General features: G+C 49.4%; 2 protein-coding genes across 4 annotated transcripts in view; one reads left to right on the top strand and one right to left on the bottom strand.

The window, feature by feature from the left end:
• Positions 1-250: 250 nt before the first annotated feature.
• On the top strand, positions 251-11,906 carry LOC109293759. 2 transcript variants are annotated; one of them, XM_019511851.1, is made up of 5 exons: positions 251-325; positions 1,917-2,050; positions 3,496-4,396; positions 5,322-5,495; positions 6,498-11,906. In XM_019511851.1, exons 1-5 carry the CDS (start codon positions 279-281, stop codon positions 6,661-6,663), a joined length of 1,422 nt encoding a protein of 473 aa, XP_019367396.1. In that variant the 5' UTR covers positions 251-278; the 3' UTR covers positions 6,664-11,906. The 2 variants fall into 2 exon arrangements, with proteins under 2 accessions (XP_019367396.1, XP_019367397.1); XM_019511852.1 differs by having other exon boundaries at positions 6,467-11,906.
• A 1,103-nt stretch (positions 11,907-13,009) lies between these two features.
• Positions 13,010-16,640, bottom strand: part of VWA1 (von Willebrand factor A domain containing 1) — a 35,374-nt gene continuing 31,743 nt past the window's right edge. For both annotated transcript variants that reach the window (XM_019511850.1, XM_019511849.1), the window contains 3 exons: positions 16,061-16,333; positions 14,694-14,963; positions 13,010-13,738 (listed from right to left, as the gene is read on the bottom strand). In XM_019511850.1, the coding sequence (XP_019367395.1) occupies positions 13,698-13,738; positions 14,694-14,963; positions 16,061-16,333 (584 nt within the window). In that variant the 3' untranslated portion in view covers positions 13,010-13,697. The remainder of the gene's footprint in view (positions 13,739-14,693; positions 14,964-16,060; positions 16,334-16,640) is intronic.

Genomic DNA, 16,640 nt, shown 5'->3' with positions numbered 1-16,640 from the left:
CGAGCGCCCATTGGGGCGCCCCACCGGAAGCGGCGCGGTTTGCCAAGCGCCGATTGGCTCCGGCCGGCGCGGTGACCCCACTCCGCCCCCTTCTGTGGATTGGCCCCGTGGGGGCGGGGAGGAGGGTTTCGATTGGCGCGCGGAGGAAAAGGGGGCAGGAACTCGGCGGCTGTCGGACGGGAGGGGAGGAGGGTCAAGCGGACGGGAACGAGGCGGTGCTTCCCCTAGCAACGGGACTGTTGGGGGCGTCGCTAAGGAGGGGCCGCCGCGGGGCGGACATGGCGGACGGGGCGCGGGGCGTGCGGAGCTGCGGCGCCCCCGGCAGGTACTGGCCGGGGCCGATCGGAGAGAGGGGGTTGTGGGGGCGCGGCGGGGGGGGACCGCAGCCCCGATTACCGTATTTTCCCAATTACCGTATTTCTTCGCATATAAACTTCCCAGTATACAATGGGAAGGCACAGATCCCCGCGGGGGCGGGGAGCCCAGCACCCCGATTACCGTATTTTTTCAAGTACCATATTTGCTGAAGTACCATATTTGTTCACGTATAAATGCTTCCATATACAATGGGGGGCACAGATCGCAGCGGAGGGAGCCTGGCACCTCGATTACCGTATTTTCTCAATTACCTGTTTTCCTCAAGTACCGTATTTCTTTGCATATAAATGCCCCAGTATACAACGGGAAGATATAGATCCCTACAGGGGGCAGAGCCCAGCACCTCGATTACCATATTTTCTCAAGTATCATATTTCTTCACATATACACACCCTAGTGTATAATCCCCACCCTGTTTGCAAAGCAAGGAAACCTCTTGTACCATAGTTCTCACATATAACGTGCAGTTCAAATTTCCATCAGCTGGTTTCTGGGGTGGGGGGATCGGTGTGCGCTATGTGCAAGGCAATACGGCTCCTTGCCCTGCCTGTGCCCCTTGGAAGTGGGGAGCTGGGTGAACACAACTCACACATGAACCCACGCCTGAGAGCATGAGTTTGGAGGGTGGAACATCTGGGATTTGCGACTTGCCACCTGACCCTGCTGCTACCCACTGTAGGGCCGGGGTCAGTTTGTCACCCTTCTTTGGGTACGGGCAATCCTATGCCTGTAGCAGCTTCACAATTCATGGCAGAGCTGCACCTGGGAGCCTGCAGCAGCTGTTGCACTGGATGTGTTTCCTGTGCACAAGCCCAGAGCAGCGTAAGTAAAGTCTGTGCCCCCAGTGGGTCAAGGTAAAAGCTGGTGTGGTTTTGCTCCAGGCTGAGGTGCAACTAGCACTTACAGTGTAACAGCGGCTGCACACTGCATCGTTGCAGCTCCTCCTCCTCCCTGCAAGCTGCCTCAGTGTCACATCCCTCAGGATTGATCCCCTTGTAAGTCACAGAGGTGCCCGAGCCGTGACGAGCCGCCTTTTGCACCCATGAGAGTATTTACAGAGCACAGAAATGAAGGCAACGCAAGATTGTGTCACGAGGCCTGACCCGGCTCTCTCAGAGCTGGGTTTTCACCCTTCCCACTCCACGGACTCGGGCAAAGCCCTGCATGTTTGCATGGGTGCAACAGGGCAAAATTCAAGTCCGTTTCTGGCTCTTGGTTTCCACAGAGCCAATGGCTTCCAACCATAGCAACCTGTTTCTGAGGCAGGAGGATTTTGGAGGCTGTCATTGCTAGAGCCTGGAGCAAACATGTTTTATAGCTGAGTTTAGCACATCCTGGTGGACACTTTCCCTTGATTTCAATATAACTGGCATGAATGGAGCATATTACTAAATTTAACAAAACCTTTCTGAGTTGGTTTAATAACCTTGGTCTAATTCTCAGTTGGTCTAATAAAAGGTCTCATCTCTGAACCAAGAGTTCTAGAGTTTGCATAAGAAAAACTTTTGGCACTAATAGACTTCATCTTTCCTTTAAAGAGAAAAGCCAAATGAATTCCTTAGCGACACGCAGAAAACCACCACTACTCATCACCTGAGCCTCCAAGAACTGCAGAAGAGCCGGACACAGCCCAGAGACTGGGAAGGATCTTCGTTATTTAAAGGAGAAATTGGTAGGATGAGATATGAATTGTCATAGTAAAGTTACTGCGTTAGCCTTGGCAACTGTCTTTTTATATAGCATGATTTATCATCTAGGAAAGGCATGCTGCCTTCTTATTTTAGAGTAAAATCAGGAATAAGTGCATTGAGGCCAACTGTGCCAAACAGCGTAAGTGTCAGGGGATTAAAGTCCATTTTATTCAAGCAGTAGAAGATTCATGTTGAAAGGAAAATTGGTGGCATTTGCACATATCTGGCATCTACAGGCATGCACAAAATATAAAGTTCTTTTCAAGCCAAAATTAAAGCCTGCTTGTTATACCAGAGGATTTAAAAGTTGGAGCATAATGTTAACTTATTTGAAGTTTCTCTTTTTTATGTACCTGTGACAATAAGTATAGTTCCAGGAAGCAGGTGGTGCTAGTAGTGGTTCAAAACTCAAGGCTGGGTTCTCTGGAATGACACATTCAGACCCAAGCAGGCTGACACAAAGGTGGCTGCATTCAGTGGTGCAATAGGCACATACAGCTGATTCTGCAAATGCTGACCGCTGAGCCTACTGCTTGCCAGAAAGGGAAGCTAGTACCACTCAGGGTGCATCTACACATGCAGTTAATGCAATGCAATACACTCCAGCACCATTTGACCCAGAGGAAACTGCTCCTGGGCATAGCATCTACACATGCACCCAGGACAGCAGCAACTTGAGTCTGGGCTGACCAGGTGCAATTTATGCCCGCAGTCAGCATCCACATGTGCATTTCAGCGCAGTAAATTACTCTGCCATTAAGATAGTACTGTCTCTGACTGTACTACTCTGCCTCTGACAGTACTATCTTATGGCAGAGTTAATGTACTGTGCCCTAATACTGTCGCATGTGTAGATTGTGACACTTTACTGCAGAGCCAATTAATCTACTCCTCAGTAAAGCACACATGTAGATGCACCCTTACAGTTGTAAATGCTACACATAGCAGTAACTGTGGTCTGCATTGGTCCCATTGCACGTAAAGTGTTAGGGATGCTTTGGAATAAAGGCTCCTAGTGAAATACACAGCTTGGCTGTTCTGAGATTATGCTTTAAAATGGCAATGATGCCAAGCCACCACATTCACTTCTCATTTAGATTTCTCTGTTAATTCTCATGGTGTCAGTACTTATCCATGACTGCCATATTTATGATGTATTGAATAATGCCTGCCTGTTCAGAATAGAGCCAAGTTTAACAATAACCATAAGCTGTAGTATAGTTCTTCTCTTCCAGTAGAATGGTGAATTGTATTTTGTGAAGTGATGTGAGGGCCCCTATCAGAAGGAGCTATATAAGTACAGTGCATTACTATTGACATTTCCACACCACTAATAGTACATGACCAATTGTAACCAATAATTGGAAACAATCAACAAGTATTTTTATGTGCACTTTCTGAACACCTGCACTTTTTCCCTCCCTAGAAACTCGTTTTTCTCCCTATATGAAGGAAAGTCCCACCATCGATGACTTAGAAGAAAGTTTACAGCAACTTAAAGTTCAGGTGGACAGTTTGGCCTCCAGTCTGAGTTTTGACACAGATCAAGATTATACCCTAGATTCTGGCACTGCAGACAGGTCAGGTCCCTTTAATCTGAAGTGGCCAATGATTCACAGTGGGGCCTACATGAAGGCAGACAGTGGAGACACACTGAAGCAACCTGATGAGTCTGAGTGGTTTCTAAAGCCAACACATTTGATCAGACCTCTGGGAGACTATCCAGCGCTTGCGAGCCTAGGCCTTCCAATCTTCTCCTCGTCACCAGTCAGCCAAGTGGCAGGGCTCCTCGGGAGTGAGATAGCAAGCAGAAACTGTCTGCCATCTGTGGATCTAGCATCTGCAGAACCATTTCCAAAGAACCTTGGTGCTCCTCACGTGATAGGAGTCAAGGCCTTGTTGCCCCCTAAAATCCCAGTGAGGGCCCGCTCACCCGAAAGGGTCACTTCTCCCTTGGACAGAGGCAGGTCTCTCTCCTTTGATCGCTTGAGGACCAACCGATCCCATTCATTTTCTCCAGCATCCAAAAGAACCCGCTGGCTCCGATCTCGCTCACAGTCCCCGAGACCTATCTGGAGACCAAACTCAGCCAAGGCAAATGCCTGTGCCCAGCCTGCACCACACTTCAGCAGGTCCAGGAGCAGCAGGAAGAAAACAGCAGCAACCAGGCAATCCCGCTCCAGAATATACAAACCAGGAGCACTGGCGGCCAGGTCCTGCACTCCAGGCAGGATGCCCACAAAGGGGGCACTGAGCTCTTCATGGAGTCCTTACAGTCTGTCCTCTGCTGCTATAGCCTCACCCACAGCTCAGGAGATCAATGAAAGGTAAGAAGCCACATGTTGGGGGGAAAGTAAGCTTTCTGTGGGATTTTCCTGTTGGTATAAGCCCAGAACGTTTTACAGAAGTTGGAATGTCTCACAGTTGGTATAAGCCCAGATAACTGCATCATGTGCCACACTGGTTATGTTCCCAGGATACAGGGTACTGATTTGTTACTTTGGGGCTTGGTACAACTCTCACCAAAGCCATTGGGAGATGATTCAAAGCAAATTTGAATCAGACCTGTAGTTTATAGATGAAGATGATATCAAAACTTTACTTTTGATTTTAACATAACAGTGCCCCTCACGTGATGCGGTCACCTGCGTCACTGGAGGTGGACATTCCTTGCCTTAAATATGGAAGGCAGTAATTATAAGGATGTCATTGCCTTAGAGCAGGGCCCAAGTGTTAGTGTAGAAAGGCATTACACTGCGTACATTCGTATGAGTTAAGCTTGTGTTGTGTACAAGAGACCTAGCACACAGCCATGTAAATAAAAAGTCACCAGATCCGACGCGATATGTCTTTTATCACTTAGAAACATACACCTCTCTGCTAGAAAATGCACCACAACTTTAATCCTAGCCCAGGATAGGGGCCATTCTTCCAGCCATCTCTTCCAAACAGCCCCGCAACATAAAGAGACAGATATCCCCCCAGCTCACTCTGTTTTTCTCCTTACTGTCATCTGGGGAAATGGGTACTCAATTTGGTTAAGATTTTACAGTCTGAAACACCTTAAAGGGGCCTAGTTTTGAGACGGTGCTGAGTTTCGGAAATATCAGGCACTTTGGTGCGGCAACCCTGATGAATGCTCAAAACCAACCAGACTAGTCGCTTTTAGAACTATAGGCTGTAGTGTGGAGGATGCTTTGAACTTTCCCAGCAATGGGACAGTCCTGAAAACCAAAGGGCCTGGTTTATCAGGTTTTTGCAGACTCTCGCAGAAGGTGCTGTGGGGAGGTCCCTGATAGAAATGTCCCCGTATGAGAAGGAGCTGGCGCGCCTCCGGCTGGAGCGCCTGCGTATGGAGGAGGAATGGTTACTGGAGCTGAAGAGGCAGCAGGAGTTGGAACGAACACGTGGCCCCAAGCCCAAGTGGTAAGTTCTGATCCTTGGCTTGGTAGGCAGGTCAAGGGTCTGGGCTTTGCAGTGGGTTTCTCCATGAGAGAGAGGAGCCCTTGGTTCTAAGGCTCCATGGCTGCTTTTGCATATATAAACTCACTTCCCAGCAGTGCTCCGAAAACACATCACCCAGCACGTCCTTAGCTGTCCCAGTGATTGACTCAGGACTGAGCTGTCTGACTTGGCCTCTGGGACACATCTGCAAAGCACATATACAGATGCAGCCAAGAGACTTGTGCATGCAAGGCCAAGTTTTGGGCAGTGCAGACAGTCAAAATGCAGGTGCATTTTATAGGTGACTGTTGGCACCATATGCTCAAAACTGTTAACTCCCAACTTTTATTCTACTGCTGTAGGAGCAGCTGCTTAACCAGCAGAGGGAGTATAAAGCTAGCTACCAACCCAAGAAACCAAGGCACCAGTAATCAACCTCTCAGAATGCAACCAGAGACTTTGATCTTGTGCTCCCTGGGAAACACAAGAGGGCAAGTCCTGAGAGGAGGAAATCAGTGTTTGCTAAAGAGATTCCAGTCTGGTGGGAGTAAAGGCAGAAGGAGAGTGTGCTGAGGCTGCTTGTAGACATTGTGTACTTTCTTTAACCAGTGAAAGCAGTTCACTGTTTACAGTTCTGCTCAGCCTTAGCTGAAATGACTCAACTGTATCCCCACCCCAGGAGTCATAGGGCCTCCATCAGCGTGACATCAGGCTCTGGAGGGGACGATTCTCAGCACTTGGATATTTAGCATTGAGGTTAGACCTTCTTTTGTAGACTGGCCAGAGAATCCCAGATAGAAAAGTTAACACCTCTTTTATGAATACTTGCTGGCCTGACTCAGAATGGGCTTGAAGGAATCGTGGGTGGGGGGAGGGCTCCACGTGACAATGAAAGATTGGAGAAGATCCATTTCTGAGTTGCCTGTTCTTGATGGCTCCTATCCTTTTCTCAGCTTGCTCAGTACCAGTGCTTCTGTTCTCTAGGTATGAGATGAAAAGCTCCCAGTTCCACTACGAAGCCCACAAGAATAACCAGTTGCTGAGGAGCAGTCAGGACCTCCAGTCCATGTATAACTATCGGCAAGAACTGGAGTCAGCATCCAAGGAGTTCCAAGAACATTCGAAACCCGCACACTTGGCTTCTCTCTAATAAGAGCTACATCCCCAGCACTAACCCATGCCAGTGAGAGAGACTTGGGGTTGTGTATTCCAGGATGTTAGTATGCTGTGTTTGGAGGAGAGGTAACAAGGTGGCAGGAAGCAGTATTCTTCCAACCCAGTAATCTGTCGACCATTTCCATCCTTGGAGGAACTCCGTTGCCTTCAGTACTGAAAGTGGTATGTTAGCATGAACGTTAGCAAACTACATCACTAATGCACTTATCTACCTCTGTCTATAGATCAACAATGATCTATGTGCTCACACTCTGCCCAGGAGGGAATTTCCCTGTACAAATCATCCCTACTCAGCTTACTTGCAGCCCTCCAAAAACCAAGGAAGAGGGTATGGGGATGGAAACAGGAAGAGGGCAGCAACGCAGTGGGAAAGATTGATCTGATAACATAGACATCGGAAGCCAACGTAAAGCCCCATTTGTCAAATCTTACGGCCAGAGATGATGAAAAGTTCAGAGTACAGCATACCTTGGCTCCAGCGTGCTTGCAAATGTTGCAATACCATTCATTCCACCCTCCTGCCTGTGGGCTTCCGCCTTTTAAATGATTGTTTCCTCCAAAGTGCAGCCCTAATGAAGTCCCTATGACTTTTCTGCAGGTGGCTTTGTTTTGCCTTTAAGTCTTTCTGTAATTAATTGCTGATGAGTGGAGGATCTAAAGCTATGCTGCTTTCAGTGGTCACTTTTAAGTGTGAGCATTTCCACAGTGCAAGATCTCACAGTGCAGTGCGTGCAGTTCTGGCAACCAAAACACTGGCATAACATTTTAGTTTGCAATACCCGTGATTTCCAGAGTTTCTGAGGAGACACCCTGAGGCCAATCCATCTCTATTCCCAAACCAGCACAAGTCAATCTATTTGAACAGCAGCGCTCTGATTAACATTTGTAATTTCCATCAGGAGGTCTTAGGACTTATTGATTGCTTTAATAAAACTCTGTTGCCACTGGTCACGGCTAGCAAGCACAGTGGGAATACAGGGAGTGCTTCATTTCTCCAGCACTGGTAACTTATTTGCTACACTCATGGCAAAACTTGAATTATTATGGAGGGGGAGCTGGGAACGGGAGGTGATTTCACAAGGCCAGTAGGGTTTACTGGAAAAAAAGATAAAAATAAAAAATAAGGTTGCAACAGAGTCTCTCTCCAGCTCATTTTGGTCTGACATAAACAAATGGGCATCGCTCACTGCTGAAAAATCAGTAACTGCTACTATTACTGTGTCCTTCTCCTAGGAAAGTCAGGGGTTTAACCAGGTGGTTGGAGACTCCAGGAAAGTTACAGAACTATTGAGAATATAGTTACCCTGTTAAACCCCACTCAGATTCATTTTCAGCTGCTTTGATCTGTCACGTGCAGTCTGGAAAGATACCGCATTGAATTATACATCACTTCTTTTTTCCTAATGGAACCATTAGAGAAACTGACATTTAAAGATATTAAATTTACTCTTTTGCTGTTTATCCTGATTTACTTTTCACATTTCACGTGCTGGGGCTCCTGCATTAGGATCATGCTGCTGGGAGCTTAGAGCTTCACCAAAAGAAATTAAACTTTAATTCAAGTAAAAAACCTCCAAGCATTTCTGGCAGGTTTTATGAAACTTAAAGCCCCCCATAAGACTCGTAGTGAATGAAATTACCCGACAAACAGCCTCTTTAAAGCTACAGCAGCTATGGGGGAAAGTGAATGTCCTTACCTTATCAGCTAGAGCATGGGGATGGAGGATCAAGGTAGCTCATTTCTCTCCCATCCCCAGCACTTCCTGGCCGTGTGATCCTAAACAAGTCGCTTTGCCTTTCTGTACCATGGTTGCTTTGTTCATAAAGGGTGGGTGACAACAGTTCGCATCCTATCGAATGATGGATGGAAGAGGAGGCCTGCACACAGCCAAGGCCTTATTGTCACTTATTTGAGTGATGGGTTGTCCCGTAGAGTCTGAGATACAGGGGTTCATACCTATATGTGGGGTGTAAGATTTTCCTTACTAAAGCATTAGGAAGGAAGCCACTGATTATAAAAACCTGGTGCCCCGATGCGAACGGCAAAACTCCAGTTGACCTCCGTGGAAGTGGGATTTCAACCGAGGAGTTTTGGTGACCCCAAAGGGTGACCCATGTTACGGTAGTCTCTATAAATATACATCAGCCAATGTTTTCTAACCTGTCCAGTTGCCTAAGTAATAATGTATGTGCTTAACATTAGGCAGCTTTATTTAAAAATGTGGCCTATTGCTTCTTTGACCAGAAATGGTTCTCTCTCTTTAGTCTCACTAACCTTTAAACCTGCTCTTACCTTTTAAATTGTAATTGTTCTCTCTTTGTATCAACTTTTTATAGAGATTCTGTGTAAATGAGAAACTTGGATTATTAATAAATATTACAAATTCTACCTCATGAATAACCAACAGCCCAGTGGTCTGGATTTTGCTGATTCTTGAAAGATGAGGCATTAAAGAGCTCTAAAAGAGCTTGTAAAAGTTAAAGATTTGACTCCCCCTGACTTTCCATGGGATATGGCCCCGTGGGTCTTCTAGATGCTTTTGAAGTCCCACCCAGCGCGCACATGCCTTGTAGTCTCTGTTCCTACAAGCCACTTATAGGTTGCACTCAACCACATGAAGTGCAACAATGATCAGCAGTGACCAGTGGCATGGAGCCACACTCTGCAGTCCACGTGCATCTCCAGTGGTTTCATTCAAACAGCCCAGAGTCTATGGCATAACCTTCACATTGCACCTGCTGATTTTCCTGGCTCAGCTGGTAACTCTCAGCAAGAATTTGCTTTCTGTGAGCCCTGAAAACTCAGCTTGGGACTGTAAAGGCCTCCTAGGACTTTCAAGAGCAGGTTGTAATAATGTCCTTTGTGTAGGATCACAAGCAAGCATTGCTGCCAACCTGTTACCCTTCGCTGTACTGCACGCAGCTTCCCTCACCCTTAGCAGCAGCGAGAGGACAGACAGCAGCATATCAGTCAGCACAAAGGGAAAGGGACAAGTCTTGGCCAGACATCATTGTTCTTGGGAGTCTTTCATCCCCAGTGTTATTCTCAGAATGTTTTCCGGCAGGATGGGCGCTTCCTACCCCGGCCTGTGGGAATCAGCCTAGTGCTTATACCTCATGAAACTATTGTCTTCTGACCAGTGACAACAGATGCTCCCTCCTTTAACCCTTTTGTCTCCACCGCTTCACGTTACATGCTTCTCACTTCTGCTGAACTCAACAGAAGGAGCTGCCATCTACTGCGCGATGTCCTGGCTCAGGGAGTTCGGTGCCCCCGGTGGGAGAGTCACTGTTTGCAAATGTGACTTCCTGGCTGCCGTGAGACTATAGGTTACATATGGAAGTCAGATAAAGTTTTGCTTTGAAGCATAGGTGAGCCTGGGGTGCTAGGGTGAGAGCTACAAGCAGCATTCGCCCCAAAGCAGGAGTTTATTCTGAGCTAAAGGAATCATCCCACCAGCTACAGAAAGATCTAGGATTTTTGCTTCCATAATCACCTCTTGTAAATGCAGCACAGGCTGTGGAGCAGAGCAGGAGACCCGGACAAGGCAGCAACAAGGCAGTGTTTGCCTGTGGCACTGGGGAAGGGTCTGCAATGAATCGCTGTTGCAGAGACCTGGAGCTGGGGCCAGATACATTGGCCACTCCCTGCAGAGATCGTAACCTGTTCAGCAGATGAAACGAGGAGTTTCCACTCACATTCCTGATGGAGCAGCATTTGCTTGGTTCAGAAGACCTACAAAGTCTTTGCAGATGCAGGCAGGGATGTCTGCATTGCACAGGGTCATAGAAACTGCCATGTCAGATTGCACTAGCACACCTAATGCAGTCTCCAATTGCAGCCAACCCCAGAGGCTTCAAAGACCCTCACGCGGGCAACTACAGGATCACCTGCCCATACAGGACATTTCTGTCTAGCCCCCTTAATCAGAGCTTGACTTAACCATCTCACCATGGCTGAATCTGGCAGCTCTTGGGCCATATGGCCAGTTACCTAGACAGCCAAGCCCGACTGTATTTGATCCAAAGGCATTTAAAGCAGAGGCACTGCTACAGCTGAACACCGCCTCAATCCCCTTTGGTCTCCCTTGTCTAAAAGATATGCATACCCCAATATATCATCTGCAGGAACATCCCAGAGATTAAAAACATGTCCAAAGCTATTATTCACGATGTGCAGGAAAGTGTTTGTAAGCTGCGTTGCCACTGATCCTTGTGGCGGTGAAATAAATTCTGAAAGTTGTTACAAATCTTATCTAGGCATTCCTAACGCTTCCCTCCGCGCGGTGTGTGAGCACCCGGCCAAAAGTTTGCCAATGTACAGCTTCTGCCCTTCGAAAACTAAGGAGCTAGATAGCTAGTGGAAAGTGAGGGAGCGCTGTTGAAGTTATGCCGATACACACCATTTAAAATTCACTGCCGATACTCTCTCAATTACACTGAGTTACGTGGTATCTTAATATTGTACTTTATCCCACTTGGTACATACTTTTGTGGACAGAAAGGGGTTCCTTCTAGTATGCTCTATCTTGAATATTCCTTTGGTACATTGGTCCCATGTCTACCTGCCATAAAGATGTGGATGGAAAGGATTATTTTTCAGTCCCTTTTAATTCAGAGGAATCCCAGCGTTTCTACCGGTAGCTCTCATTGGAAGAGAAGTCACATTTTTATATACATTTCCCGCATTATAATCCAGGAGGAAAGACGAGTTCCAACTCAACGGCTCTCGTGCTGTATATTTAATTTACTGCCTTCAAAAGGACATGTTACACTGGAGGGGAAGCAATGTTAACACGTTAGTACATTACACAGGGAGTTGTGCAAATGTAAGCAGTCTCCATCTTACTGGTAGGAACAAACAAGATGCTCTTACGTCTCAGAGCACGAAAGCTTCAGGAGGCTGCATCCTTCCCTGGATGCCGGCAGAACCTCTGTCTGCATTACTTGTGATTAAATATGCACATCCTAAAAGAGACACCGGGGTCCTTTAAGCTCTTCCACTGGAGCCAACAGAGACATTTGCCCCTCTGCAAAGGGTCAGCGTGCGGTTGAAGCCTACAAGCCAACGTAAGAGCTCAGCACAAATAAGACTCAATCAGGTCAAAAGCAAAGCTTCCTCTGACTCAGATGGAACAGGATCAGGCCCAGGGAGGGCTTGCAGGGCATATGTCTTTCCAAACATAGGGCACAGGTCTAAAATGCATCCCAGGAAGGTGAAGCAAGCTTTACACACGCAATGGAGCAAGCGTCCCTAAGGGAATATATGCACGTTGGCATGCCCGTGGCCACCAGAGAAGTATGTACATCCTCTTATGACCCTGTGCTTTGGAGGGGGGAGCTGCACTGATAAAATGGCCTTTGCACTAAGGTACTTAGATAATTGCTGGCAGCCTCTTCCAGACACACCTCCCCATCCAGAAAGCAACTGACCTGGGCCACAGAAAAGCTCTAGGATTTTTGCTTCCATAATCACCTCTTTTAAATGCGGCACAGGCTGTGGAGCAGAGCAGGAGACCCGGGCAAGGCAGCAACAAGGCAGTGTTTGCCTGTGGCACTGGGGAAGGGTCTGGAATGAAAACCCTGCAGACCGGGGGCATCTATTTAGCCACAGGACGGACCCTGCCACTGGGACTCTGACCTGGCCTGAAAGACACAGTAGGTATTTGCATCTGGGCCTTCCAAACCAGTGCCAGCCCTGCCGCAGGTCTATCGGGCACGTGTTCAAGAGAGGGAAATAAAAACGGCCTCTTGAACTGGCCTTCCTCCTCCAGGGCTCACAGCCACTGCTGCTCTGCAAACCCAAGCTGTGGAAGGAGGTAACCGTGGTTCATGAAAACCCCTTGTTTCTGAGCAGGCTGACCTGGCTGCCCCTGAGCACCACTGATGGCTTCCAGGCTGCAGCTCCATCCAAGACTGTCCTCTATTTTTATTTAATCTCCTGGGCTGAGCTTGGCATCCATGGAAGGGAGTGGATGAATCCATGGGTGCTCAAGCTAAGACTTCAACAGGCAGGGGCCACGGAGGCCTCCCTGCCAGTGTTTGGCCCCTGGGACAATCCTACTGCTCCATGCCTCAGCGTTCACCAAGCAGAGCACCAGCCTCCTGAATTGGACATGGGACCATCTCTGAGCTACCTGTGGTCATACCGCTTCCCCCAGCACATTACATCGCACTCAAGGTGTTGCCTGATCGGTGAGTCAGCCACTGAACCCTGGGTGGGCAATTGCTTCTTTTCTTCCCTCTTCCTCAAGACCTCATGGTTTCAGCTGGGTTTTCCCTGTGCACTCTGAACTGCTGTGTTACATTGCTGGTTTTTGCCACCTTCCACCCCAGAGGTGGTTGCATTTGATAGCTAATATGGGCTCCGTTGCGATGCCTGGATAAAAAGAGCTATTCATTGTGGCAGTCATCATTTTGCCTGGTGTGATTCTAGTCCTCATGACAAGGACGCCGCCTGCACCCCAAACCCACTGAGCTCATGGATGCTATTCAGCCCCTGATGCGCTCCAGCCCCATTTGTGGAGCTCCACACCGGAGGCTAATTTAGCTCATGGCATCTTGGAGCCCAATCCCGAGAGCTGAAAGGCTGGGTCTTCGCCTACAGAACCTGGAACATGCTTATACTCTGCCATAATGAAGACACAAGAGCTAATAAATAGAAATCAGGAAGCAAGTGAACAATAATGAGGATTCCCCACTTCTCTTTCGCATTGCTAATTCATACAGAAGAAAGGGGACGGGGGCTAGCACATTGTTTAACCAGAGCACTGCATGGTTCAAATCCATCCACCAGCCTGCTTGCTCTGTCCTGCCGAGCCGCTTTGTAAGGTATGGGAGTGCTTTACAGTTTCAGGAGCCCGCTGGGCTTGGCTACAGCTAGGGGGGCTGACACACCTCGAGGGACAATGCAGGAGGGGAGCGACGTGTGGGGCTCCACCACGCACAGTCATTCTTGTCTGATCCTTTCCCCTTGCTCTGCAGGGGAACGGTGCAGTCCGGGGTCCATCACGCTCTCCGCCTGCGCGTGTATCCTTGTGCTTCTGTAGCTGGAAAGGACGTGAGACAGGAGGTCAGCTGGGTTGGTAAAGACAAAGCGGCAGAGGGTTCGCAGCTCTGACGCGACTCCCCTCCACACAGACCTCACCTGGGGGTATCTCTGGCCCTGGCCTGGGAAGGTAATGTCCAGCCTCTGACCTTTCCTATCCTTCCCCAAAGCCAGAACCCTCATGCCAGCCCCTCGTCTGATATCAGATGCTTCCCAACGCACTCCTGCCCATTCAGGCTTGGATCCTCTTCCTCTACCATCACCCTGAGCCCAACAGCCCCTTCTGCAAGCTTTTCCCTGTACCAATGTCCCTCCCACTGCCTCAAGCCCCGGGTCTCCAGTCCTCCCTTCAAGCCCCTTACAGAGCAGCCCCTCTCTGCTTCTCAGTGGAGTTCAGTTGTAACCCCGGCCCCCAGGCTTTTAGTGGGGTGTTAGGGCCAGATATGGGGTCTGCTGGAGCAGGTGAAAACGTTCCCAAGGGTTTCAGGCAGTTCTGGGTCAGGCCCCTGCACCCTGGGAGAAGATTTCAATGCTGAACCATCGGTCACTTCTAGATATGCCAGTGTATGTTCAGTGGGGCTACTACTGACTTAACCTTTGGGCAATCAGCCTGAGTCGCTCCAGAAAAAGGCTTGGCTGTCCAAAGAGGCTGAGCACCCACCCTCTGAAACATCAGTCATTGAAAGGGGTCTCAAACCCTAGACCAGAGATGCCATCTGAGTCAATGGGTAGCTGCAGGTGCTGCGCACCTATGAAATCCAGCCACTTCTATCCCACTGTGGTCATGGCTTTCACCAGTGTAGACTGTGGCATGCCGGCAGCCACTGGACATTGGGTTTCTGGTGGCCTATGGGGTCCCACAAGCAGAGACTCCACGGCGCTGGGTATTGTGGTGGGTGCTCCGGGTCTGCCCATCAGAAAGCTGCGCAGCTCCCCATGCCCTGTCCCCGACTTACCAGGCTGCATGTGCACCATGCGGCACAGCCCCTTCCCCGCCTGGTCCTTGTACATGGGTTTCACACACACTTTGTTGGTGGTGCCTGCGGCCAGGTCTGTCAGGAGCACGCTGTGGACCTGAGGCGAGACGCTGATGAGAGACGAGGGGCCCGTCTGCCGCCGGCACCTCACACGGTAGCCAAGGACTTTCCCATCAGCAGAGTCCCAGGATGCCTTCAGGGTGTTAGGGCCCATGTCTTCAAAGCGCAAGTGCTTCACCTTGGAGCCCTCTAACCATGGGAGAGGGCAAGAAGATCATGTTACTGAGGCTTGCGCCTGGGGAACCACCCCTCTTAGCTCCATTTTCCTTCCTTAGTGACTCCACCACTGGTGAGGACTGCTGGGTTGACAGCTCTCATGCCTCTACCAACAAAACCAGGGCAGCCTGGGCAGCACCAGGCCAAGATTTGCCCCGTACCATCCTTTCCAGGGGCTCCACCCATGTTATGCATGGGGGAACAGTCTCATCGCCAGGGCCCAGCAGTCCTTGGCTTCCCTGCTGAACCCAAGCGAGTGGTTCTGGTCCCTTCAGGAGCTGGACTGTGGTGCCCTCCATCCCAGCGTCCCACAACTCATCTCACTTCTCTGCAATGCCTCACTCTTCCACCATTCTGACTCGAGCCAAATATCACCTCCTACAATGAGCAAAGTTTCGGGGACATCATACATGGGACTGCCCTCAGATAAGGGACTCTAAGAGACACCAAACTACAGCAGTTGGGACAGACCCCTGATGAGACCCCATTCCCACCTCTTTGCTCTGCAATCATCTCTCCTTTACAGGCACCAAACTAGATCCCTGGGGAGGGAGCAGAGAGCAATGCCCACTCGTCTGCTCAAGCAGATCTGGGGTCTTCCAGGCCAGCTCTGCTTGCAGTGCTACTGGTGGCTCAGAAGGGCAGATCCTACAGGAGCCTGTACTGGAGTCTGTACCCAGCTGCATTTCCATCAGTCCTAGGCTGTATCCTTCCACCACAATTTCCTGAAGTGCGATGCGCATACTCCAGAAGCTGCATGTTCACCCCGACCCCACCCCAATCCTGGCAGTAGGGCAGACCAAGCTGTTCTCTTGATTGAGACCTTTCCCCAGGGCCTACCTCCACTTTGCAGCAGGATGCTGGTTTTGCCTGCAAAGCTATTGGTCAGGGAATCCAAAATAGGTGGAGACGGGATCTGCAGCAACTGGTCTGGACAATGGGTGGCAGGGGTTTGGAGCCACTTCATGCCACTGTTTGGACCCAGGGGCCACATGTGACATGATGGAGCCCTGTCGGGCTCGACCCCACGTGGCATCAAAGCTGGGACAAGAGGGACACTGCTCACTCACCTCCCTGAGTGCACGCTTTGGCTGACAGGGCTCGCTCCTTCCCCGACTTATAGATGGCCGCCACTGTCACCAAGTAGGTTGTGTTGGGCGTGAGGTTTTCCAGCACGGTGCTGTTCTGCTTCCCATCCACCTCCAGAAGTTTGGCTGAATTCCCGGGCAGCGGTCCGTACAGGACCTGATAGCTGACCACGCTGTCTGGCGTGGGGGACCAGCTGACCTGGAAGCTGTGCGGCGTGGACTCCGAGATGACAATCCGATTCGGGCTGATTTCCTCTGCCAGGAGAGGTGCAAAAGGACATGTTAGAGCAGCATAGTTTCCTCCATTCAGTGCAGTGTAATATGCTTGGAGCCCAGTTGGCTTCCTGACATGTTTACCAGCTCGACTCCGGGCACTTATATCCCCTGTTACTGTCTGCAAAAGTGCTGGGGAAGAAGAAACTCTATTTTTCCCTTTGAGAAGAATGGAGACTTGGCATCCCCAAAACATTCGGCAGATCCGCCTCGGTTCTGCCCAAATGCTCATGTTGGGGGAAAACATTCAAAAAAGGCAAACTGCCTCTGGTGTTTTTCATTAATGTTT

This window comes from Gavialis gangeticus, unplaced genomic scaffold, assembly GCF_001723915.1.
Source record: "Gavialis gangeticus isolate Ggan-Ray unplaced genomic scaffold, GavGan_comp1, whole genome shotgun sequence".
Taxonomy (NCBI): domain Eukaryota; kingdom Metazoa; phylum Chordata; order Crocodylia; family Gavialidae; genus Gavialis; species Gavialis gangeticus.
The sequence above is the reverse complement of the archived record's forward strand: the minus strand, read 5'-3'. Positions and strand labels throughout refer to the sequence as shown.

Bases quoted from the DNA above. Each gene is read 5' to 3' on its own strand.
- LOC109293759 (XM_019511851.1), top strand. From the start codon at position 279: ATGGCGGACGGGGCGCGGGGCGTGCGGAGCTGCGGCGCCCCCGGCAG. The intron at 326-1,916 runs GTACTGGCCGGG...TTTCCTTTAAAG, and splicing joins AGCTGCGGCGCCCCCGGCAG to AGAAAAGCCAAATGAATTCC. The intron at 5,496-6,497 runs GTAAGTTCTGAT...TCTGTTCTCTAG, and splicing joins CGTGGCCCCAAGCCCAAGTG to GTATGAGATGAAAAGCTCCC.